Source organism: Misgurnus anguillicaudatus, chromosome 6, assembly GCF_027580225.2.
Source record: "Misgurnus anguillicaudatus chromosome 6, ASM2758022v2, whole genome shotgun sequence".
In the NCBI taxonomy this organism is placed as follows: domain Eukaryota; kingdom Metazoa; phylum Chordata; class Actinopteri; order Cypriniformes; family Cobitidae; genus Misgurnus; species Misgurnus anguillicaudatus.
Genome location: NC_073342.2, coordinates 20,933,824 through 20,961,592, shown reverse-complemented (window position 1 = coordinate 20,961,592; position 27,769 = coordinate 20,933,824). Strand labels below are relative to the sequence as shown.

Sequence of the window (27,769 nt, the reverse complement as noted above, 5' to 3'; positions counted from 1 at the left end):
GCTTATTTCGCTTTGATGTGTCATTTTCCCGTGACAGCCATTATTCTGTCATAATGATTGTCATTATGAATTTTTATCTGTCGTGTTGTAATTTCTAAATTAGAAGTCATTTTCTTTCATCTGTGCCTTTTTAATATTTCAGCTTCTTCTTTCATCTCAAACGCTTTCATTTTTCTTTCCATCTATATAAAGAACATACACTACTACCCAATGTTCAATCAGCATCATTTAATAAATTATCATCTCTACATTAGTTAAACCAATGATTCGCAAACTTTTTGGCATGTCCCCCCCTTTTGAGTGCATCCCTTTGCATCCCCTCCAAATAAAATGTTTTATGTCATAAAATCTCAAATTTAGAAATAAACAACATTAAGGGCTCATTTCCCGGACAGGGATTAGCTTAAACCAGGACTAGGCCTTAGTTTAATTATGAAATATAACTAGTTTTAACAAACCTACCTTAAAAAAACATTACTTGTGCGCATTTTGAGGCAAAACAAAGGGCACTGATGTATTTTAAAGATATGTCTGTGCAAGTTGTTTTCTATTTGGACAGCTCTTACATTTATTTTAGTCTAGGACTAGTCTAATCCCTGTCTCGGAAACCGCCCCTATATGATACAATGTGGTGCTATTGGTTAGTAGCTTTGTTTTTCTGAGGTTTAAAAAGATAGTTTACCCAAAAATGAAAATAAGGTCATTAATGATTTAGTCTGAGAGCTTGTTGACCCTTCATTGAAAATCTACGTACGGTATACTGTCCATGTCCAGAAAGGTAATAAAAACATCATCAAAGTAGTCCATGTGACATCAGTGGATGTGTTGAAGCATCGAAAATACATTGTGGTCCAAAAATAACAAAAATTACGACTTTATTCAGCATTGTCTTCTCTTCCGCGTCTGTTTTGAAGCGGATGCACGTGACTGCAGTGACGCGGATGATGTGTTATTCTCAGACTAGTTTGCGAAGTTTCGTTTTTCAAACTTACAGCGTGCGTCTCCCTCACACTATAAACAAAGCACAAAAAAACCCCCATAAACAAAAAACAACCAATAAAACAGCTGGGGCGCACCAGATAACACGTCAGCTGTGTCACTGCAGTCACATGACTTTAGGCTCGCGCATGCACTTCACAACAGACACGGAAGAGAAGACAATGCTGAATAAAGTCATAATTTTCGATGCTTCAACACATTCTAACTGACCCACTGATGTCACATGGACTACTTTGACATTATTTTCATTTTTGAAAAATTAAATTTCTGTCATCTTTCTCTCACTCTCATGTTGTTGCAAACCTGTATAATTTCTTTGTTGTGATGAACACGGAGGTAGATATTTAAGGAATGTTTGTATCCAAACTCATCATGAGTCTTATTCACTTCCATATAGATGGTTTCAGCAGTAACAACATAAACAAGCGGCTTTCGTGGAACACACGTAACTTTCGGTAAACGCCGCTAAAAAATAAATAACAAAGTCCTTTTAAAGTAGTTTATTTATATAACAAGCAAAATAAACAACACGTAGATTACATAGTAAACCAAAACATTTGTTATTTTCGACGAGGTGTTTGTTCAAGAGTTCAGTTTAGCAACTTGTCAGACCATTAAAAAACTGAAACCGGAAGTAAAGTTCGGAGCAGATGCGTAATCGCGTCACTGCACGTGCATCCGATGAAACCGTTTATAGGAAAAGAGACTACTATGAAAGTGTATTGGGCTCTTGATTGTTATTTAAGATACAAAATTTAAGATAAATGAATAAATGTCATAAAACTGGGGTTCCCGGCACCATCTCGTGCCCCCCAGTTTGGAAACCACTGGGTTAAACCCTATAATCTCTAAAAAGCTTATTTTCTGAATAGTAACTAGTTTAACTCTAGTTAACTCGCCATACCACCATGCCTAAGTTTTAATTTATTTTAGTAGAGGCATTTCAAAAGCTGGTTGTTTACATGTGCTTAAATGGCAGATGATTTCTGTTTGTTTTTCCTGAAAGGGAAGCTGTAAAAACCAAGCAATATTCCCCAAACTACTAGTTTGATGTTTGTTTTCGAGCACGTATACTCGAAGAGCTTGCTTTAAATGATTTTCTTTGATTGCACGGTTGCCAAATCTTTTCCAAATTTATGCAAGCAAATGTTTTGAATTGAGCAATATCTGCCATTTTTGTCCCAGTAATAACGCTACATATTTATCACATGCCGACTGGTTACAGATCTTGAAACGGTTCCCTGAGAGAGCTGTGTTTGTAGCCTGCGATACCATTGCACATGGTAAAATGTAAATATAGCTATTTGATTCATATATTGTGTCCGATACTAAAAACTGCATAATAAAAACTGCATTATATTCCACTCACTAACCAAGTGTCACCCCATTTGTAAAGCAGATCCATCTGACACCCCTCTAGGCTGCTATTTGGGATTATGATGGTTTTAATGTGTTGAACGTTGGAGAGTGATGAGTGATTGCAATCATCCGGACAGAACCGCAAGGTGCACGTCAGACACAGCATTCGTCTGATGTTGTGATTGAAGCATCTATAACCTCAACCAATCAGGGCGCAGAAGCTTCTTTGATCCATTATTAAGTCACGACTACGACCGCACGGGATGTCGGAGACAGCTGCCTCGAATGTTAACATGACAAACACGGCGCTTGTGCGTGTGAAGCAAGATTTTGGTTTTTATTAAAGGTTTCCAAAGCTGAATGGTTCGCTTTGCTAATCCGCTCGAGAACGCACATATAGTAAATAATTAATTATGATATGAGTACTTATCCTTTGGATATGTGCATAAAAATGCACGGCCATCTGGTATGATGTGAATGGTAGCGCAGTTAATTTTGTCTCTGTGCTGTGTGCACTGTAAGGACCTTTAAGATCTCACTTTGCTGGATAGCTTTTAAAAAGAGTGGCTTTAATTTTCTTAAATGCACACGTTGTGTTTGTAATGCACTTCTGAAGGCAAATGCATTGAGTCAAGTAGTACTAGTAGCTCACTCAAAAGATGCAGAGATCATTTTTTATGTCTTTAAGTCCCTCTCGAATATCATAAATACACCCCATACAAGTCATCAAGTTATTAAATTGGATTTTCGTGATTATGATTTTCCAATAATAGAGGAACCCTAACAGTTTATTTAAATGTAAATTTGACAAATTACGTCAAAGTTATAACATTATTTATATTGTTGTTTACGTAGATTACAGAAGTTGGACAGGCGGAAATCATTTTAGGCATTTTGGAATATTTTAACAATAGTTTGCATCACTAAGATTTGCAAAATAACATCCTCTATGAGAAGTATTCTAGATTGTCTACAAAATGCACACTCATACTGTTTGTTTTGTCCACGACCTATTAAAAACGCCATAGTCGGCTTTAACTTAAGAGCCGCGTGATGCTGTGCACATCCATTGTGCATGCATTCTGTGTTTGTGCTATAGCCCGCAGTTTCTGTATTATTACTATGTAGGATATGAAGATGAGCCAAGTGTTTGTTTTGGGATTAGAGATGCATGCACAAATTAAAGAGGTATAGTCTGCTCGTGTGGAATTGCTCGACAGCGGGGCGCAAAACAAAAGCGATGCTTTAGGAGCCTGCAGTCAGAGAAGCGAGCAGAGAAAGGTCTTTTTGTGCAGTAATCGCTATGTGGTTGTGAGCTTTTAATGTCTGTTTCAATGCCCCAGAGTGTGTGCTTTGTCACAGAGATCCAGAATTGATCCCCAGAGCGTGTTTACTTGAAATTCAGACTGTTGTTGTTGTTTTTGCTTATGTTAGATTGGATGGAGGAAGTAAATGCATTTAGTCAGGCCACAGAAAAGCAGGTTGGGTAGAAAAAAAACAGTAGACGTTGTTCATTGCAAATTGAGTTTTTTTTTTTGCTTGCATTTTCATGCAGATCGATACATCCATCGGCACGGGTGTCAGTAATGATAATCGCCTCTTGAGACCATTTAGGTATGTTGTGTGTGTGTGTGTGTGTGTGTGTGTGTGTGTGTGTGTGTGTGTGTGCGTGCATGTTGTGGTCTATCTGTTGTAAAAATGTATGAATGCATGCAATATATGGATATTATTGCACTATGCAGATGGGTGATTCTCACGAAACCATTGAAACACCACGGCACTAATGATTTTAGCTTTAAAATGTGTAATATAGTAACATTAAAAAGCATCAGAATTAACACAATACTGTGTTCTACCTTGCACAATGTGTGATTTCAACATAAGAATTTATTATTGGAAATTTTATCTCATTTTCTGCTGAAATTCTCATTACCGCAATGTGTCCGGCTGTGTTTGAACATGTGTTATGTTGTAATTTAATCAAATTAACACAAAAATATTAAGAAAAAAAAAGGATGTTTTGCTAGACTACTTTAGATGACAGAAAAAATAATTACAGAATATTCATGAAAAAAAATAATGAATAAAAATTAGGAAAATGATGAGTCAATGCCTTAACATCTCATCCTCCGCAACAATTAAAGAGAACATTTAAAGCACACATACAGAATTTTAATAAAGTTTGATTTTGAGTGACCAAGCACATGGAGCAGTTACTTCAAGATGGCTACCAGGTAAGATCATTTTTTTACAGTTAATTTGAAATATTTTATTGTCAGAATGCTTTCACGTCATTTTGATTATCATTACCGCAACAAATGCTTATTAATTGTTTATTTAATTAATAGAAGCATAATACTTTGATTTTAAATGCATTTTCAGACTCTCCAAATTATGTTCTTTCAGGTTTGTCATGTCATTTTGAAAATATGTCAGTGTTGATGTTTTCTGACTGTTGCGGTAATGAGATTTTTTAGGACTAATTTTTTAAATTATGTTACAAAAAGTGATAAATGATAAGTAAAAGTTTTTAAATTAATGTTCCCATTTACTCCAGACTTTGTTTTTCAATGTCTGGTGGGAAAAAAAAGTAAATTTAAGCAATTTTTACATTTTCATGCTTGACATTTTTAAAACCAAGTTTTCGTGAGAATCACCCAGATACTGTGTGCACTCTGTATCAGATAATAACAATGAAAAGTTTATGCTTATACAAAATTAAGCAATAAACTGTCAAAGTAAGTCTACGTGAAGTCTAATTAATTAATCGCAACTAATCGTTTGCAGAATAAAAGTTTTTGTTAACATCATATATTTGTGTGTATTGTGTATAATTATTATTTATATGTACAGTAAATACACACACACATGTATATATGAAGAGTTTGGTTCTAAAACGCAATAAACGCCATTTAAAAAAAAAAAAAGAGTTACCGCTAAAATCACTATTGTATCAGGTCAATATTAAAAAGTAAATTCTTAATTTTACGCAAAATCCAGTATCCGCCTTGTTATTCTGTTATCTTTTTTTCCCTTTTTTCACCAAAATGCGATAAACGCCACTCCACCTTCTCTGTAGAACGCAATAAATCCGCTCAACAAATCACAGCGCAACATTCCACGCATTGTAAACAACAATGGTGGCACTTTGAATACATACAGAATCCTAGTTTTGTCTACTTTGTACTTTACATCTACTTTGTACTTCGTGATCAACAAACAAACAAAAACAATATAATACTTTGATGGCATTGATAAACCTGTGGTGGTTTTCTTTGGCGGGGAAGAAATGTAAGCCATCAAATTTGAATAATTTACATGAGAGGCACTCCGAAGACAGACAGGAATTGTCGGCTGTTGCTTGTTCTCCCGACAGCATCAAGCTTCTGTCATGGTAACACATTGACCCCATAGGATCTTATGAAAAACTTTCCATTATTTTACTCGAAGTAAATGAAAATTGATCAGGACCGAAACATTTTACAGCTGATCGCTATCAAAAAAGGTCAGCGACGACATCCCAATGATGAAAGCAGCCAGCAATGACAGTGTTTTTAATATGACAAAGTAAGTGTTTTGATTAATGCCATTAATGTTTATTTTTTTAATCAGTGTATACCACTAGTCAACTAAATGAATGTAACATGGCAAAGATGAATGCACATTTATATATTGATTCAATAGATTTATTGCATTTTGTGGAAAAAATTATCGTTTTTTATAATAAATCTTTGAAAATCAAACTATGGATTAGAATTTATGTTTTATAACCTAAAGATGCCATGTGAAAGTTTGTAACAGAACAGGGCCGGCCCGAGGCATAAGCGAACCAAGCGGCTGCTTAGGGCCCCGCTGGCCACCAGGGGGCCCCCACCCCAATCGTTTTTTTAAATATTTTTTTTATACAATTAAATAACTTAAAACGGTAATATAAAAGGATGAATGAATGAATAAGAATTTATAAATGAATAATTAAAGACAAGAAAATTTTGATTTGCAGACAACTATGTGTCTGCAGTGCTAGCGTTTTAGTCAGGCGCAACATAGACACCTGCGCCACCTGCGCGTCAGCGCGCAAGTGCACGACGTCGTCACTCACTGTAAACAATGATGAGCCATTTGACATGTCACAAAAAAGGATATATCCCTCTGGGTCCGAAAAGAGAACAAAGAAATGGACCGAGGATGAGAAAAAAAAGAGCAAGATAAAGGTATGTTTGCATGATTATATACAGTATGTTTAATTTGTGTTAGTGGTGTGACAGATCGACGTTAATCCGTGACCGTGATCGACCCACGGTTCGGCTCGCATGCGCTTAAATAGTGAAAGTTTATCATTTGCACGTGTTTCAAAGGCTTGCAAAAGTTAACATTTCAAGTGATTTTAAACAATTTATCCCGCAAAAAGGCGCTAAAGTGAGCAGTATTCTGCATGCCCAATGCCCATGCGGTTTAAATTGTCCAGCCCAGCTCCCTTCAGAGATCAGAACACTAACACTTGATGTTTAAACTTTAGAGAGAGTTACGCTATTTTGTGTCATACTGTAGTCCATTAACATATATTTGAGGAATAGAGCACTGAAAACAACATAACGGTTTTATGCTCCGCCGTCTGTATTTCCGTCTGTGTGAGCGCGCCGCATATAAGTGCACTTAGTAGGGCACACATGAAGAGACGAACATAAAATCTTTCTGTTCTTGACAGGGCACATACAAACAAAATGATCTCCACAGTACTCTTTTCCAATAAAAACATTTGTTTATGTCTTTGGACGGTTTATGTATAGTTTAGGCAGAAACCATGTCCGTGCTTCTCTTAAAGAGACAGTAACCTTAATTAACCTACTTAAGTCTGTGTCATTAATGTTAATCAAACCTTCCAAGACAAAGAGAAAATCACTTCTGTAGCTCTAAAGAAGAATAATTATATTTAAGTCATACAATAAAGTGTTATGATTTATTTGATTTGATTTCTGTACCTAATGCTAATTTTAGCCCTTACTTAATGTGCAACTTTTTTTTTATAAATGTTTGTAAGTAATTTCCTCATTTTTATTAGTTTTTCCAGATCTGTGCCTCAAAAAACATAATGTGATCCGAACCGTGAGTTTTGTGATCCATCACACCCCTAGCTAGCATTGCTGTATGTGTTGAAGTGAACGTTCCAACATCGGTAACGTTCCAGCTTCATAGGCAAAGCACATGCGCTCTCTGTCTAAGATCTTTGGTAAGAGATGGTATTGGACTTTATGAGAATATATACCAATACCATGTTGTGTAGGGAGATTTCTGTGATGAAAATAGACTTCAATCTTATTTATATGGTGGGTAGTGATGTAACAGTGCTATCCTCATATTTATTTATTTATTGCTTGTTGTGTAAGTAATGAAAAATTAGCAAATAAACTCATTCTGCTCGATCAACTATACTTATCCAATGCTATTTTTTTCAGGAACACTGTTGAAGTACTTTGGAGCAAAACCAACTCTACCCGCCCCTGATGTTTCATCAAGTGTCAGTGCCTCCACAGCTGATGATGCAGCAGATGAGGTTTTTCTTGTTGGCCAATGTTAACATTCCATATCCTGTTAATATGACATGACACATCGAAGAATAAAGTATTTTATTTGAGTATAGTTTTTTTTTCATTATTTAACCTCACTGTATTCATTTATAATGTAACATTAGAGCGTGACATTTGTGTCCGCGTGGTGGGAGGGGGGCCCCCAAACACATTCTGCTTAGGGCCCCCAAGAGGCTCAGGCCGGCACTGTAACAGAAAATAGTGGTTTTCATCTTGTCACTTTCTTAAAAACACATTTTTACCAAAATTAGTCAAATGGATTTATTGCTTTTTGTAACCAAACTCTTCATATTTTTAAGAAATATTTACATGTTTATATACATTGTTATATTTATATATAATTTATATTATATATAAATATGAATGCTTAATATATACATATATTGTTTCTTAAAATTCTACATGCGTGTGTATTTATATACATAATTATTATACACAATACTAGGGCTGTTTTCGACTAAGGATTTTCATAGTCGAATCTGATTAGTTAGATTTTGCCATAGTCGAATGATAGTCTAACGCAGTGTTTCTCAAAGTGTGGGGCGGGCCCCACTGGTGGGGAATAGGAACATTACAAGTGGGGCGTGACAAATGGGAGAAAATCTATTAATTCAATTATTTATTGACCATACACTCAAAACGGCACATTTAAACAAAAACCTAGCTTAAAACTTAAATAAATCAGACTGTAGAAAATGTCACGCCATAACTTAAAGCCTAGCTGATTACGATTTTGTTGGGGCGATTGGGACAGGTGGGGCTTGAAACCCTTCCCCACCTCCAAAATGGGGAATGGCAGAAAAAGTTTGAGAAACACTGGTCTAACCTTTATTTTTTTAGATAGCAGCTAATGAATTAAAATACAGAACAAAGCAGTGTCTAAAAGACATTAAAATTAAGACAGTATTTATGCATCTGTATTCTGTACAGAAGGCAATGAATATTTATTTATGGCACTTTCAATAGTATATTAGTAGATAAATTAATGTGTATCTATAAAGTATGAAAACGAATAAATCATTATTTTGGCTAAATTAAGCTGAATAGATCCTTTTTAGTCAGAAAGATTTGTCAAGTTAAAATAAACTTACATTACAAAACAACTTACATTATATCCAAGTCTTACTTGGTCAAAAATTTATATTTTTTAGATATATTTTTAAGAGAATGGGTCACATTCATCTAATAGTCTCACTGAAATATGAGCAAGATGTGAAATAGACACTTTGGCTGAGGGGAAAATTGTGTCAATGACATGAAATAAGGCCAGCGGGGTTGGCCAAAGAGAAGATCATTTAATACCGCAATCACACCAATCCAAGATGTTTTTCAGGGAAAAATAACAGTGACCTTCCTCCAGCAGATGGTGAGAGAAAGCAGCACCGGTTGGGTGGGACGCCATCCCAGATGATTTTGCATGACAACGAGACATATTTGACACGTCATGGACATCTTTGAAATCTGTGCCTGGTCTTTTGCATGATGGGCCAGTCACTCAAGTCATCCATTGCATATGTCCTGTAATCATTTTAATAGGTTTCTTATTTCTAAAGAGAATGTAAGTGGTTTCTAGCCCAGGCCTATAGCAGAACTTGCAAGCATGATGCTTGAGTATTCTGGGTGGTTGCTACTACTAGGTGGTTACTTACTCCACAAGTCGATAAAAGCTATTTAAGTCTGTGTAAAATTATATCAAATACGTGTTCTGAGTTTGTCACACCAAAGATAAATGTGTTAGTAACCACCCAGACAAATTTGAATGATAAAAATGGCAAGTAAATGAAATAAGTTATCAAAACTGCTCTCAAACTCTGGGGGCGTGTCCGCTGTCTGTGCTAAAACCACGCCCACTTGCGAAAGCTGCAATGTCTCTCGACTTTCAACAGCGTGAATTGATGCTTGTGATTTTGTTAGGGGCGGGGCCATGCTCAAAATTAGAAAGAACTGTTTAACGGCAAGTCGTGTTATAGTAACGAAAAGTTTGATTAATTTATTCGCGTTTGATGATACGAATTTCCGCTGTTTTTCGTGTCTCTGGAGACGAATGTCTTTTTCGTCCTTCCCAGCACGAATTTGACATTGTCGCTTGGAGTTTAGGTTAGAATCACTTTCTGCGACTTCCTAACCCAAACCCCAACTCTAACCCCAACTCCAGGCGAGAATAGTTTTAAAAGGGACGAAAAACATGTAGAAACCACTGATCTATATAAATGACTGGATTGCGCATAGAACGCTTAACTTAACAGTGTGAGGTGAAGCCAGCGCTGAGTTCGAGCCGCCATCTTGGTATACCCAACCGGCAGACGGCGTCATTGACTTCCATTCAAAATCATGTTTTAAATTCACCCGCTTTACAGCGTATCAGTGACGCAAGATTATCTTTAGGATATGTGTACGTAAATTAACTGTTAATTCTGGTGTTATTTGCAATGTTTATGCTTTAATCGGGCAGGAAAATGGATTTATAAAAACCGTTAAGGTGAGTGTGTCTGCTGCATTCTGTTAATGACACGGGTATAAATAAAGTTTTTTTTTTGACATTTAGCTATACGGTCAGCGTTATTTCTCTAAATAAGTTTAGGTAACTTGTAAGTTTAGATAACATAAAACCAGCAAATTATTGCATGCACATACAAAGTATGATTATTTATTTAGATTTCAGAATGAGCACGTTTGTCATTAATACTAAATATGTTGCGGTCTGTCTGCTGATCTGATACTGTAATGAAGATGAATGTATGATAACTGATTAAAAACTAAAATGTACAACTTTCAGTAAATAACTATACATGCTTAGGACGTTTGTGTTGTAATAATGTAAAGGGGTACCTTCAGATATAAAAACGAAGACTAGTAAAGTGATGTTTTATCATTAAAATCTGATCGCGTCCATTGATTTAATAGAATGTTTGGGTATACCAACATGGCGGCGCGGTGGCTTCACAGTTGTGACGTTATGCGCAATCCAGTCATTTATATAGATCAGTGGTATAAACCAATGCATAAAATTACATCCTAACACAAACCCCGAATCTAACCCTAACCCCATGCGACAATGATTTAAAAATAGGAAAGAACGATTAGAAAACAAAATATAAAATGAAACGATAAAGAAAGTCATGCCACAGACACGAACAGCCATTGATAGAAATTCATGCTGGGAAGGACAAATAAGACATTCGTCAACAGAGACACGAAAAACAGAGGAAATTCGTGTCATCAAACTCAAATAAATGAATCAAAATGTTTCGTTACTATAACACGACCTGCCGCGAGACTGTGTTGAAATAGTTCACAGACTTTGTGACGTGTTTCAGCAATACATTTCTAACATTTGTAATACGTTCAAAAACAATTCTCTGAAATGACTTTACACAGACTTTAGTATAGAGGTCAAAGAGACCCTATATTGATGATATTTTGGTCCCTAGATTTGGCTTTCCTTCTTTCAAGTCTATTGGAATTGTTTCCTAATAGTTGTTTTCATACAAAATTTGGTTGTGGTCATTGTAGTCCCTATTTTGATGATGTTTAGTTTTGTTTCTATGTCTGAACCAAATAAGACTTGCAGGCTTAATTTCTCATTTTAGAAATTGAACTGACGCACCAAGATTTCATTTCTATATTTAGAAGAGATGCCAACCCAAACCTGGTGTCTTTTGTAGAATCTGTAAAAAGGAGAACTTTGTGGTTGTTCATTTGTGAAAAGACTTAAACTTTTAAAACCATATTACCTTTTAAGGAACACAGACATCATAGATATTTTCTTATACTGTTACCTGAAAGAATCGAGCACAAAGACATCAATAATATCTGTACCTCTTGCTTTTACTTTCTTCTCATACAGGACCTCGGTCATAAAATAAAGTGTAAAGGCTGTTGGCTGGTTTTAAATTACCTTATAATCCAAATTACAACAAGGGATTTACCACTTATGTGTGTGGTTGCTAAAGGCTCAAGTATAGTCCATTATTTAAGTGTACTATACTATACTAAGTGTACGCAAGGGTCCGCATACAGTGTGCGTAAAGCAATTTTCGTCATCAGAATAGTGCGCACATACTGTATGCGCACCACCGGATTTTTAAAACCTTGTGTACATTGTACACGTATTGTGTATGCGCCAAGCGTGCCTCACAAGCCCTGAAAAGTGAAGCTAAAACGTCTCGATCGCCCCCCAGTGTCTGGTCCCAGTATAGATCATAAACCCCGCCTCCCCATGTTATTCAATGGGACTTGAGACCAACAAAAATATTTAATTACACTTCAATTATCTTTTTTCCGAACCTGGTTTCTGTCATTTATTGTAGTTTTTATCATGCTGATGTAAATTCAAATGTTTGTTTTTAAAATAACTTTGTGTTTAGTTAGTTATTTAATGATATAAAAATGGTGGTGTCACGTCATGATTGGCAGCTGTGATATTGTGTGGTATGCGCATTCTGCGAGAGCGAGGGCGGGGTCTTGATTTCGCGGCTTTACTTCCTGCTCACTACTGCGCAGGACTGGTCCCGAAATCGCTACTGCGCAGACTCAAGACCCAAGATGTCAGCGCCATATCGGGACACTGGCGGCTTCACTTTTTACCAATGGAAGAGAGCGAACGGGCGTCGTCCATCTTTTTTACAGTCTATGGTATGCGCCTACAGGAGAATGTAGTACGTAGCCCAGGAGATGCATTACATTTTGTCGTAATGCACATGCCTTTAACGTTTGCGTACATGTACGAGTCAAATAATCTATACTTTTAAGCCTGTGCATTTAGCACTGACAATAGTCGGTTTTTACATGTACGTGAGCAATACTAGTTTAGTATAGTTTATTTGACTTGTACATAGACGTTCGACAAATGTGCATTGTGACAAAATGCAATGCATATCCTGGGCTACATGCTACATTCTCCTGTAGGCGGATACATGATCTATGCATACAACGTACGTTTACAGTACACGTGCACTCTTCTGATGATGAAAACTGGGTCACAGGACCCTCGCTTACACATCAAAAATAGAATATACTTCGGCCTTTTGACGCGTGTGCCTACATTTAAGGAGCACCGATGGTCCGATTCACGATTTTACATTTTATTGATGTGTAAGTGTGTATTAGTACATGTTAACGATATGCAAAATGTACAACGCCAAAGTAACGATGACGCAAGTTATTGTCTGCAACGTAAATCTCTTTTCTTGGACTACAACAAACACACTGATTGTAGGCAACAGTTTACTTACTGGGATTGGTAGGGGTGTCACGATTCTCCAAATCCTTGATTCAATTACATTTTCGATTCTAATGTCACGATTCGATTCGATTCTCGATTTTTACTTTTTTTTTAAAGACAAAAAAATGCTGTGCCATTATTATTTATTATAGTTTGACATTATCATGCACATTGCGTGCTTTTCCTCGCATTAGGGTTTGTGGGCTTCACTTTACGCGAGAGAGCTTTGAGAGAGAGGATTCCTTCTTGCACGCACATGGACTTAATGCGTGCCTTGGACTACTAGCATCTGAAATAAATCCAGCGCGTCATAAGCAGCTGCGTATCTCTTTGTCTCACGTGTCTTCTGTCCAAAGTCTAAACATAAACTAAAGTGGTCATCCTTAGGTATTTGTTCAGTTTTATGCGTTTCATGCGAGCTGAAGCACACTATCCCTTTTGTTTCAAATATAACCCGCTGCACAAAAATCCTTTCTCACTCTCGCGTAACTTACGTGCAGAGAGCTGCGCTCTGTCTAAAGTCAGGCTACGTTTACATGGTAACGATCTGAAAAGAAACCGCAAAGTGGCGTTGCGTTATCATTTTTTATTCCGCGTTTATACGAGCGTTTTGAGGGGGAAATCTGCGTGCACATGGTGACGCAAAAGTGTGTGATATTCGATGTAGTATGCACTCCAGGCGGCTAGGTGGCAATGTGAAGCACTGACACACAACAACACCAAGTCCATGTGCCTGCGTACAACCTTCTTCCTGGTTCTCCCAGGTCTCGTCCAAAGCCGTCTGGTTTGCCTCAGACGAATTGGCGCCTTCTCTGATCAGTAATACTAGCTGTGAATATTTCGTATAACGGCTGGAAAGACTTGTATATTTATCAGAACTGCTATGGCAACTTGAAGGTCCAACGTATGGAAATAATCCGACATGTTTGTTGTTATTTTCCTGAACTGACGCATGCCTGTGACGTAAATGCGTACGCGGCGAGAGCCACCGTGAGCAGACTTTTGCGTTTTACTCTTTAGACGAGAACGCGATGGTAGATCGTTTTTAAGATTTCCACTCTGAAGGGTGGTTTCACTTTTTTACGTTTTTAAGCCCCCAAAATGCCATCGCCGTGTAAACGAAAGGCACATCCGATAAAATATTTTTACATTTTCACCCTCGAGCGTTCTCGTGTAAACAGGCCCTCAGATCACTAGGTAGTAAATAATCCTGTTTATGATATGCATTTCAAGGAGTCGTAGCAATACATCCCTCGTGTTTAAAATATAAACTGCGTTCCGCTGGACCGATGTTTTTAAAGGGACCTCTAAGAGTTTTTTTTCCCCCGCTTGGCAAGCCGACCGGACGTGACGTGGGGGCGTGGCAGCATCGACGATCCCATTTTTTAATTTGAAGTTCGAGGTTGTGACTTAATTTCGATCGATTTCGATTTAAAATCGAAATCATGACACCCATAGGAATTGGTGATGTAGACAAGACCGACATTATCATAATTCCTCCAGCTTCGGACTCACAGCCTGTTAGAATTGCATTGTGTGCGAATCTTTCAAAAATGGTAAGGAGCATCTAATTTCTGTCTGACATCAGAGGTATTCAGGCCAATCACAACGTACAGATTAGCTGGCCAAACAGGGACACAGAGTTTTTCAAATCCGTGCGTTTCAGGAAGAGAGGGAAATCTGGAGCTACAAAAATGTACAGTATGTGGAAACCATATGTTTTTTTTAAACCATTAACCACGCGAACACATTGTATTATACCAAATACACAAAATAACGTTGTTTTTAGCAATGAAATAGGTGCGCTTTAAAAAACAGACTATACTTTGGTGTTTCGGGTCATGGTTGGGGTGTTTTTTAGGTGATTGCTATGGTGGAGTGGTGACATTCTGGATGTAGATGATAGCTCGGCTCCCTCCTTCAGTATAAGTGTAAGGGATTTTAATCGTCTGCCAGACGAAATTCATTTGCATAAAAAGCAATCGGATGCCTTTTCTGAACAAACCACCAGGTTTGTGGCAAAATGATGCAGGACGAATACATGCATAACTTAAAACCTAAATATGAATAAGATCAGCAGTGATATATTACCAGTGATTCTTATATGTTAGATAACATAATTTTACCGCATTTGTCTTGTTACAGTTGGAGGTGTGAGTGATTTTCTAATGTGAATCATATTCACAGGATAAACAAAGTGAGTCAGCGGCAGATCTTCAAAACCATAATTAGCACTTCTTGCTTTTCTTGATTTGACAAAGAGGAGAGATTGATCACTCCGGATATGGGCTGTAGAAACATGCCTGGTAAATGTGAATAGTTTGTTTCAAATAGACAGAAAGCTCTCCTACCTTACAAAAGAGTTCAAATGCAATAGCACGGGTCATTTGTTTTCTTTTTGCTGAATGTACGATTTTAAGCTACTGTGTGCCAAAGAAATACATTGTGCTGTAATGTACTTGCCGTTCTTTTTTATCATTTGCACAAACCACAAATGGATTGATTTAGAATGGAGGAAAATGTGCAACCAGGCAGACCTTACATCTTTCTTTTTGGTGTTTTGCAACGTTTTATTGATATAGATTGTAGAGAGGACAGTAAGTAATGGAGATAAAAAAGGGGGCAGTTCTGAGAAATGTTGTCTTGCAAACCAAATTCATACACTTGTCACCCACATGAGCATTGACGTTTAATAGGATAGTTCAAGAAAAAAATGAAAATTTGCTGTTTATTTACACACCCTCAGGCCAACTGATATGGTGGTGATATTTTTTCTTTAGTAGAACAATAAAGAAGATATTTTGCAGAAACGGCAGTGCTTTGTGATTCATATAATGCACGTCAATGGTGTCCGGCACTTTTAAAGTTCAAAAGCAGATATATCCAATACAAAAGTAAGCCCAACGACTCATGGTGACATCATAAAGCCAATCGATATTTGTTTGCGAGAAATTGAACGTTATTTGCAACATTCACTTAAAATATGATTTTTAATCTTCGAAAATATTTAAAATTCCCCCTATTTCATTGCAAAAAATTCGTTCGTGTGGTTTATGGTTTAAAAAACACATTATTTTCTACATAACGTAAATTTTTGTAGCTCCAGATTTCAGTCTCTTGTTGTAGTCCAAGAAAAGAGATTTACTTTGAAGACGATAACTCGCATCATCGTTTACTTTGGGTTTTGTACCTTTTGCATATCGTTAACATGTACTAATAGGGCTTATTCGCAAACACCGGAAGTCGCTAGCCGCGGCCATCTTGTTGGCATGACATCTGTCCTGCCCCTAGTCGCACATAGATTTGAGTCGAGGGGAGCAGTAGCCTAATGGCTTAATCTCGTCTGTATTAAGAGAAGATGAGCTTGATTATTGTGGAACAATATCAAATAGACCCAATAGCCTTAAGTAAAGATCCGTCCTTATTGCCAGCCGTAACTTATCCGGATATTTATAACTATATCGTTCATACAGTATCCGCATTCATCATACAAGCACTGAAGCGCCGTTCACATTATAACGATAACGATAACTATATCATTGTCCACATCACCAAACAATACGTTTATGCTAATTCGCTCACGGCACTCGCGCAAATCACTTGCCTTTTATATTGCTTGTAATAAAAACTTTTGCAGATGTCCTCAACACGCTGCGTTTCGAGTAACTCTAAACAGTGAATCTAATAGTTTGTGTAATCTCTTACCTTTTGGCATAACAGTTAGTTAATGTAATAGATTAAAAACCATTACGTAGTCAATTTTCACAGCAACTGGAGGTAATCTAATGTTATAGAGCTCAGCAATGAGCTTCACTGTCATTTTAAGTGGCCGTGCACTTGACGTTCAAATAGATTTTAATGCTATCAATGGTTTATCCTTCATCAGGTGGGAAAATCGCTCAGAAAGTGATCCCAATGATGTCGTTCATTGTATCTGTATCGTTATAGTTTTGGTGTGAGCTCCGCTATTCTGTTTAATATAAAACGATTTTCAAAACTATGTGAACGGCCCTTAATTCCCTATCAATGCCAGACCTATTATTATGTTCATATAGTTATTAATACTAATTTAATAACACTCTCAATTTATGGCAGCTTATTTGAAAGAGCAGTTTCAGCCACTGCTTACAGCTAACCATATGTGATCAAATGATGGGGACAGACTTTGCTGTGAGCATAAATCCCTAACGTTACCTGGGGTAAAAAGATGGGGACAGAATTTGCTGTTGGGAGACTATCCTTCGCTGGTTCAACTCCTCTGTCTACATCCTTTCATGTTTTCTGACAGTCAGTATCGCCTAAAAATTAATTCCGGGGTCATTTTGCTGTTGTTAGAACATCCGTGTATTACACCAGACAACATCGCGCGGTTTTAAAAAAAAATACACCGATATTACCATGCATAATTCCAACTCTGCCTCTCTTGTCAATTTACAGACTGACAGTTTTATGTCAACAATATGGCCGCCGCGGACATTGATGACGTAGATCGAATAAGCCCTATACACACTCACACACCAAAGGAAATGTAAAGTCGTGAATTGGACGATAGGTGTTCTTTAAAGGGACACGCCACTTTTTTTGAAAATATTCTCATTTTCCAGATACCCTATAGTTAAACATTTGATTCTTACCGTTTTGGAATCCATTCAGGTGATCTCCGGGTCTGGTGCTAACACTTTTAGCTAGTGCTGCACGATTTGGGTAATTTTTCCAATTGCGGTTATTGATGCTAATATTGCGACGTGCGATTGCGATTATAATAAATGGTATAATGAGTCAACTTGGGTTTTAAGGAAAATCCACACACAGTTTAGTGATAATGCTAAAATGTGTATTTGTAAAACTAGAAATGTTTTCGTATTGCCACGTGATGTAGCAACTGCTCAGTGTCAGTAATTCTAAATCCAAAATACCGCCATACAACAGACGTAGAGTTTTTTTTAGCTACCAGATCACTGTCAACCTCCTCAGCATCCATCTTCGCTCTGGTATAAGTGACGACGCACATCACACACGTGCATGCCACACGTTCACTGCTTTTTTGTTCGTTTTTCTTTCTTTTTTTTAAACAGCAAGGAAAATCATCAAACTGTTATCAGAAAGTTTGTGTTAACAAATCCACACATTTATTTATTTAATATAATTGCAACATTTTGCTGTCATATAATCGCACAGGCTGACACTGCGATTGCGATGCGATTAATTGTGCAGCACTACTTTTAGCATAGCTTAGCATAATCCATTGAATCTGATTAGTCCATTAGCATCGCGCTTAAAAAAAATAACTAAAGAGTTTGGATATTTTTCCTATTTAAAACTTGACTCTTCTGTAGCTACCTCGTGTACTAAGACCGACGGAATATTAAAAGTTGTGATTTTCTAGGCAGATATTGCTAGGAACTATACTCTCATTCTGGCGTAATAATCAAGGACTTTACTGCCGTTACATGGCTGCAGGAATAATATTACTCAGCAGCCAAAAATAGTCCCCTTGGTATCTTTCAATAGCAGGGGACTATTTTCAGGTACTACGTAATATCATTGCGCACCTATTTCATTGCTTAAAACAACGTTATTTTATGTATTTAGTATAATACAATGTGTTCGCATGGTTTATGGTTAAAAAAACTTTATTTTACACATACTGTACATTTTTGTAGCTCCAGATATCCCTGCCTTCCTAAAACGCTCTGATTTTGCACAAAGCTCACGGATCTAAAAAAAAAAACGCTGTGTCCCTGATTGGCCATCTTCAAATACGGCCTTGGAAGGCCACAGCCCCTGAATTGGGATGCACCCAATAAATTGTTACTAATGATTTTTCTACAAGTTTATTATAAGCAGGCAGTTATATAAAACACGTAGGCTACTTTAGTAGGATTTGTATGTTATTTTAAATTAAATGTTTGAAATTTTGCTTTACATTTAAAATTATTACAGAACATCCCAAACACACATATCCAGAGCACGTGATCTTCTGCAATGCCCAAACGCACGAAACAGACATTTGCACCTCTGGAATAGCCAGTGAGTCCAGTCTGAAACTCAAACGTTGTTCCCGTACGAACAGTGGCGGCTCGTGACTGCTCATCCGAGGGCCGCAAATTCAAAATAAGTGTTCGGTGTCACGTGTGTTGCTTGCGTTTTCAAAATATGTGTTTGTTGCGTCATGTGAATCATGTGCATTATGTGTTTTGTCAAAATAAGTGCCTGCTGCACACGCATAAAAACAGTTTATGATAAAAGAGACGCTCACATTCACAAAATACACGTAAGACACTCCCTTAACAGTAAACTTTGATTATTCATGAGATTATGCAAGTATCTGGCAAACGCGAGTGTCTCTTTTATCATAAACCCTTTGGACGGGTCTGCAGCAGGCACTTATTTTGACAAAACACGTGATGCACACAGGATCTCTCGACTCGCAGAAAACATATTTTGAAAAAAAGGAACCACACACATGACAGGCTACATACATGTGACGAACTTCAAATTCCTATTTGGAAAAGTCACGAAAGTTTATTGGAAATAAAGGAGTGCAAACCCGAAAGTAAGTATGAGAGATGCAAATTCTGTGTTGTTTATGTTTGTTCGCATCTACTTTAAGAAGATGCAGAATCTGACCTCTCGTAGGAGTTTGTGGCAGGAAATAGGAGATATTGATTTGACGGCATCACACACAGTTTTTCTCTCCGAGTCCACGGTTTCATCTTGTGTCTCTGCTTGATGGTTTCAGCCGAAGGGCTCTGCTGCTAAACAACTTTCCACAGGAGAGAAACTTTAAGTCAATCGATGAGCTCCTCGCTTGTCCTCCACGAGGGCAGCGGTGTCGGGTGTGATTATGGCGTCAAAAAGAAACCGTTGAAACTCATTGGAATGTTTTATTAACCTCTTTTCATCTGAGGAGAAAATCAATATGGTGACATATTCACGAGAAGAATCAACCATATGTGCCCCTGCTTGTCAAAACACAAATAAAGACATTTTTGGTGATTTACTGTTTGCTACATAAAATCATCCTACATAATGTAAAAAACATTTTGTGAAAATATAACCTTGATTTTTTTAATATTGACTGAGTAAGGTCACGTCAAAGACTGAAATCAATGTAAAATCAATGAGTAAAATCAATAAGTGAAATCAAACTTAATGTATCTCAAAATTTAAGAGAGAGAGAGAGACAGAGAGAGAGTATCCAACTTACCCTCACCTCATGTCATGCCTTTGCTCATGAGGTCATTACATGCTGACAAATGATGCGACTGCGCATACGTGAGTCAAAGGTTTGTCTTTCTCAACAAAAATCTCATCTGTGCCCTCAGTTTCTCCTTGTGTTATTGATTCATGAAGATGTATTCTCAGCAAAAACACCTTTTTCACAGGTCTCAGATCAGTTGTGCATTCCTAAACCGAACTTCATGGCTTAATCAGTTTTTCTGCAGATGTTAGATACACATTTTTCTCATGCTGCTGTCTTTTGTTCATCAACAAAAATGTATTTTTTGAAGGGTTATATCAAGGTTGCATCTGCGCCACAGTAACTATGGGTTATTGTTGCTCTCCTCTAATTTTTGTTCTCACGTTACGAGAAGTCGTACATTTTAAAGGGCACCTATTTCAAACTTTATTTTGTGTATTTAGTATAATACAATGTGTTTGCGTGGTTCAAAAAGCACACTATTTTCACATACGGTACATTTTTGTAGCTCCAGATATCCTTGCCTTCTTTAAACGCTTTGATTTGGTACAATTCATAATTGGTATGTTGTGATTGGCCTGAATACCGCTGACAATTTCCTATGAAGGAAATGTGACGCTCCTTACCATGTTTTAAAGATTCGCTCACAATGCTAACAGGAGTTAACTTACAGGCTGTGAGTCAAAGCGGGAGGAATTATGATAATGTCGGTCTTCATTACGTAACCAGGAAGTAAACTGTATATGAACAATTAAAAAAATTTAAAAAACAGATTTATCTCGTTTTGCAACGAAACTCTTCATATATATGTATATATATATATTTATTTATTTATTTATTTATTTATACCGTAACTAATATATATACACACACACACACACACACACACACACACACACACACACACACACACACACACATATAACTAATTAGTTATAAATACATATATATATATACATACACACACACACACACACACACACACATATATAACTAATTAGTTATAAATACATATATATATATACATACACACACACACACACACACACACACACACACATATACACATACACACATATACATATATATATATATATATATATATATATATATATATATATATATATATATATATATATATATATATATATATATATATATATATATATATATATATACTATATATATATATATATATATATATATATATATATATATATATATATATATATATATATACACATTTATTTATTTATTTTTTTCAAAAACACAACAACAGTAAATTAGTGCAATGACTTATATGAACCTTTTTCTCCCTAAATCATTCATGCAAGAATAAGTAAGTGCTAATTTTATGATAGCAATGCCTCTGACATAACATGTTAGCTAATTACTTAAACAGCCATTTCCAGCAGAACCTGGCTGGTCAATGCACTCTGCTAATTCCTTTTCCCATTTTTTTCCTTACACTGATGTCTTCACAAGGTCAACAAGTTCACACAGTGCCAGCCAGCAGGAAGCATCTGGTGTGAACACGCTGGCCTTTTTGAGCATGTGTCTAACAGCATCTGTATCACACACATAAATACATGTACACAAATGCAAACAAACACACGCGCGCACAAATACATACATACATACACAATTAAATTAAAAACAATTACACACAAAAATATACATTTATACACAAATATACACACACAATGCACAAAAAAACCACCAAAATATGCATGCACACACAGGCATACACAATAAATGCATGCACAGACACACGGTCATTACGCTACCACCATTGGTAGACAGGGGGCGACAGAAGTCTTTAGCATCAGCCTTGCCAATGAGAATATACAGCGTTTATTGTGATCGACTCCCCACCGGCAGATGCTTTGCTCCTCTCCGCTGTCGACGGCTCTCCTCTCATCTGTTTCTCCTGTGGACTAAATGAGCTGTGATCGGTAGACTCCATCATTTTTGCATCCATTGATGTATAAAACGCTGGTTTTAAATGGGATCGTCATCATAGAGCGAAATGGATTTATGAAGGGGTGAGTAGAGCCAAAAAACGGCACCTCATCTGGACCGCTGGAATAACCATTCGGATACAGTGGTTTGAACGGAAATAAAGGAATTGTTATAATGGACGACGATGACAGGAGACGTTAATTGAAGATTCTTTAGAAAAATGAGTGCTCGTGAGATGTTTCCTGTCATCAGTTGTGTTTTGTCGTTTTTTTTGTAATGATGTGACGGTATGCCTATACCAGGTCGCAACAGCTGTGAACGCTTGATTTTTTTTTACTTGAGGGACAACATCAAGCGCATATTTGATGTTTGCTGTTTATTTTTTTCTGAAAAATGCGGATGCTTTTAGCTTTAGAAGAGAGTGCATCCAAAATTGTCTGTCTGGAATGATTTGGGATTGCAGCGATTGCCTTTGTTAACCGGTGACAATGAGATGTGAAGTTGTGAAATGATTGGTTCACGACAGCAAATATTTTTTAACTTTGTTATTAGTTTGACGTATTCGATAAACAAATAAATACAATTAAACAAATAAATACAATAAAAACTAAAAATACTTGAAAAATAAAATACAGTAATAATAAATGATTAGCAAATAGCAAACGTACCTGTATACACGCGCGCGCGCACACATAGGCCATTGCATGTATAAATGCATAGACATACATACACACGCATATGTGCACACTGCACACATACATACTGTACACCGTACACATGCAAGCTTATGAACATGTAAACATACATACTGTATATACCAACATGAAATCACGGCCTGTGATGTAATACATACAGACACAGGAATATGTTCAGGATTTATGTATTTCGGATCGCGTTTTGCATTGTATCCTTTCTCTGAATGGTCAAGGTTATGACTGGAACAGAAGAGGTAGAGGAGACTGACTCTCATGTGTCACTGCAGAAAGTAAATTTGTCATTTTGATGTCCTTTGCTCACCTTGTAGAGTTTTTGATAAGCTACCTTTTTGTTCTCTGCATTTGTCTGGTATCTCTTGCTCAAAGGTATTGTTGGGGACACCTTAGGTGATTTCCTGCATGATATCCAACATCTGTTGGATGCATGTTGGTAGGATTGCAAAGGTCATGGGTTTGATAACCAGGAAACACACCATAGATTGAACGCACCATAAGTTGAATTAAAGTTTCTGCCAAATTGATAAATGTAACATAAATGGAAATTAGTGATACATCCATGTTAAAGGTGCCAAAGACTGCATTGAAATAAAATGTCCTTTGATATTTACATAGAAGGATGGTACTTTATTAAAGGAAAACACCACAGTTTTTCAATATTTTACTATGTTCTTACCTCAACTTACGAATTAATACATACCTTTTTTTTTCAATTTGTGCACTTTTAATCTTTGTACAGCGCCTCATGAATGTGTTAGCATTTAGCCTAGCCCCATTCATTCCTATGGCTTCAAACAGGGATGAATTTAGAAGCCACCAAACACTTCCACGTTTTCCCTATTTAAAGACTCTTACATGAGTAGTTACACGAGTAAGTATGGTGGCACAAAATAAAACGTTTGTTTGGAGCCATAGGAATGAATGGGGCTAGGCTAAATGTTAACACATTCAAGAAGCGCTGTACAAAGATTAAAAGTGCACGCATTAAAAAAAGATAGGTATGTATTCATGCAAAAATTATCCAGAAAGGACGAATGTCCATTTACAACCCCAGGATTTGTCCTTTGAATGAAATTAGCTATTTGCCCTATTTGGAAGAGTCATGAATAATAATGTTAAGGTCTGCTCTGCTCTGCTCTGAGGCTCATGCCAGTAGCTCACATTAATAAACAAACCAGAGATTGTTAATGGACATTTTATTTTTAAGTTGTAAGTTTGTGTTTTTTTTTTCAGTATGGACCTGCAAAATGTAACTGTATCGTCAACAGTAGAACTTCAGCCTAAATGCTAGCATATAGCATTAATTAGCATGTAGCGCTAACTCAGCAGTCACAACTTTGTTTTTTTAGCTTTTAAAAACTTTTGTAATTCACTTAATATGAAATTTAATGATGGGGCGTACATCTCGACTGTGACGTCACAGTCTGTGTTATGTTGAGATTGGCCTGTTTTCCATCAGCCTTTTGCGCGTATGTGCACGTGCACATTGATGCATATAGGTCTTATACATAATGCATACATATATTTTGAAATATGTAAACGAGGATCAGATATACAGTTTTTATCAAACGTGCGTGTTCATAGGCGCCAAATCCTTTCTTCGTCGGTGGGTTCTCTTCACAGCGTCAAGCAATGCTTAGGTTACATAGCAAGGAAAGATGCTCTGAAGCGCCCACGCGGGAAAAGCGGCGCAGTCACAGTTTTAGACGCGACATGTGAAGTAAATGTGAAGCAGTGCGTATGTGCTTGGACATTTCGGTTGATGCTCGAGCCGAGCCACGGAGCAGCCAGGGGATGATTAATAAAGAATAATAGTCAACTTTATAATTGTTAATGTTATGAAGTAAGACTTGCAAATGCGACCTCCGGATGCTACAGTCTTAGGATTGATAAATGGCCAATAGCTTGCCTCATTGTTCCTCCCCCAAGCCAGCGGGACATCACTGATATCAGTTGCCTTCGCTTGCAAGTAGCGCATTAACTCAGTGTCTGCTGGCTGTTTGCGTTAACACGAACCTGAAGACATCTCACTGGGCGAGATATGTAGTTTATATTTTTGATAATTTGTGACGTGCACACCACCGCAGGGCGCACTTCCCCACCGCGGGTCGCACTCTACCACTGCGGTGGTAATTACAACCGTCACAGCCCTAACCTTGTACAGAGCTCTTAGTATTCATCTATGCCAGTTTTGCATTCTATGGCACCTTTAACCCATATGTCAAACCTTCACTCTTCATTTACTGGTTGATAGAAATTTCTTTGTGTTTTTCAGGAGGTGTTGTGGATAAAGATCTCCGCCATTATCTCAACCTACGGTTCCAGAAGGGTTCGGTGGACCACGAGCTTCAGCAGATCATACGAGACAACCTCTACCTCCGGACTGTGCCGTGTAAGTGACCCATTTACTTTTGCTCACAACTTTGGTCTGTTACCTGGTCTCCCAGCCTGATCTGGTTGGTTTTAAAGAGATGGTTCCCCCAAAAATGAAAATTCTGTCTTAATTTTTCTGATGAACACACAATAAGATATATTGATAAATGATGGGAAGAGCACACAGCTGATTGTAACCATTGAATTTTTATAGTAGGAAAAAAAATTATGATGGTATTCAATGGGTGTCAGGAAAACAGTAAGGAAAGGTAGGTAAACCTAAAATAAGCCTACCTGTAATTTTGCGGAAGTTGTTATTGTTGTGTGGGGGGTTATCGGAAACATGCAGACAAACCCTCCCTCATATGTCTGGGTAATATCACAATATATGATGCAACCAGATAGAAAGAATCGTTACGGGTTATTTTGTTATGAAACACTTTTAATTTATTTTTGGAGTCAAAAGTAACTCACTTTGGGTGTAAACCTTACCTCTGGTTATTGGTGAATAATAAAGTTTCTGAATAATAGAGTTTCTGAAATAGATAGATCAGTTTTTACTTCGGTTTGGAAACAAATGTGTTGACAATACAATAAAAGTCTAGTGTATTTGAGCATATATCACGATTTCAGAGCAATGCCTATGTAAAGTCTTCATTTTTAAAAATTCATGTTTAATTCACAAATTGAAGTGCTCGGTGCTCACCCATTAGAGATGTTACTAGCTGGGTACTCAAGGATAAAACAATAACAAATGATTTAGTTACCTTAGTCACAATGATTATTGGGATGAGTCATGTACCTCTGGCTGTTTTGGTTGAAAACTGAAGAACGTTTTGATGCCTATGGAGAAAATTAATATGAAATATTTGTGCAAAACGACAGTGTGCTCTTTTTATGCACATAAAGGGGTTGACATGACATAAACTGTGGTGCTCATGCAGACAGTGCAGGTTTGAGGCAGGGTTGCAACATTTGTGTGCCATTTTCTCTCTCTCTTATTGCTAGTAAAAACTAGACATCACTTGTTTAGACAACACTTTGTTTATTTCTGCATTTTTTCCCCTAATCTCATCACATCAAAACAAACAGAAGCCAAAAATGATGATGCATGTATCAACTCTGTTTACACCCTCCTCACCCTTTCCCTCATTCCTCCTTTCCTCCTCCTCTCTCTCGCGGTCCTCTCTTCCTCAGCCTAGGGTTTCCAAGGCAACCACCGTTTCCTTTCCAGGCTTCGCCTGCTGATGTTTCCCCCTCCCCCTTCATAGTGGTGCACAAACACATCCCAATCACCAACCGGCTGGATAAAATGATGCCTTTGATTTATGTCTATGCAGTGCGGTCGGGAGCGTGTGTTTCGGGAGCTGTTTCTCCCATACCGGGAGTCATTAGTATTACCCAACAACAGCTTGCTATGAGATGTTTTGGAGGCCGGATTGGAACAGACAAGGCAAGAAAGGCAACGTTAAACTGTTCATTTGTCTTGCATATGCTATAGCGGAAGACCGGAGCCGGATCATGGCCCCTGTAACTGAATCTGATAGCTTTGGTTTATTAAAAACATGTCAAATGGAGTTTGATTATAGTTTAACAACACCACAGGGAAGAAGAAAGGAAGGGGTGCCGTCACAACGGCGTTATCAGAATACACAGAATTGGTATTGTTTTTTGTTTGTCTTCATTTCAGTGAATCTCTAGAAGAAAATCTTGCTGAGAAAGTTAGTGAAAGTTGTTTTCAGGTTGTTGGGAAATGGCCACATTAAAGCCTTTATGTTGGAAGTACCCAGAGGCAGTAGATGTGATGTGTTATCTCACTCTCAGCTGGGAAGCAATGCACTGACACAGCAAATGTCTGTCTTGTTTCACAAGTCTCTTTACAGCCACAGACACAGTCAATCATTTCACGACTGGGTTTATACAACTGCCCATTTACTATTCACAGCAGGTGTGAATGTGTGAAAATCTGGCAACATAGATGAAGTATGTGTAGATATTCACATATGTCCAACTGAACATCCTTAAAAATTCTGTCTGTTTGTCTGTCTATCAGTCTGTCTGTTTATCAATATGCTTACATGCCTATCTGTCTATATCTGTCTATCTGACAGTCTTTCTGTCAGTTTATTTGTGTCTGTCTATCTGTATTTGATTTATCTGCCTGTCTGTCTGTCTGTTGATCTATCTATCCATCTACCAGTCTGTCTGTCTTTCTCTCTGTCGCTCTGTCTGTCTGTTTTTCTACAAGTCTGTCTGTCGATCCATCTATGTGTCTATCAGTCTGTCTGACTACAAGTCTATCTGTCTGACCCTCTGTCTCTCTGTCTGTCTATCGATCTATCTGTCCATC

General features: G+C 37.3%; 1 protein-coding gene and 1 long non-coding RNA gene across 6 annotated transcripts in view; both read left to right on the top strand.

Annotated features, from left to right (window-relative positions):
* Window positions 1-27,769, top strand: part of magi2b (membrane associated guanylate kinase, WW and PDZ domain containing 2b) — a 117,844-nt gene that overhangs the window by 1,946 nt on the left and 88,129 nt on the right. For 4 of the 5 annotated variants that reach the window (XM_073868748.1, XM_073868746.1, XM_073868747.1 and 1 more), the window contains exon 2: window positions 25,322-25,438. In XM_073868748.1, coding sequence (XP_073724849.1) covers window positions 25,322-25,438 — 117 coding nt within the window. Of the gene's footprint in view, window positions 1-22,204; window positions 22,417-25,321; window positions 25,439-27,769 lie in introns of those variants that run through there. The other variant, XM_073868749.1, reaches the window with a different exon arrangement.
* On the top strand, window positions 6,198-7,991 carry LOC129448253 (uncharacterized). The gene is made up of 2 exons (XR_012370055.1): window positions 6,198-6,569; window positions 7,812-7,991. It is a non-coding gene; the product is annotated as an uncharacterized lncRNA (long non-coding RNA).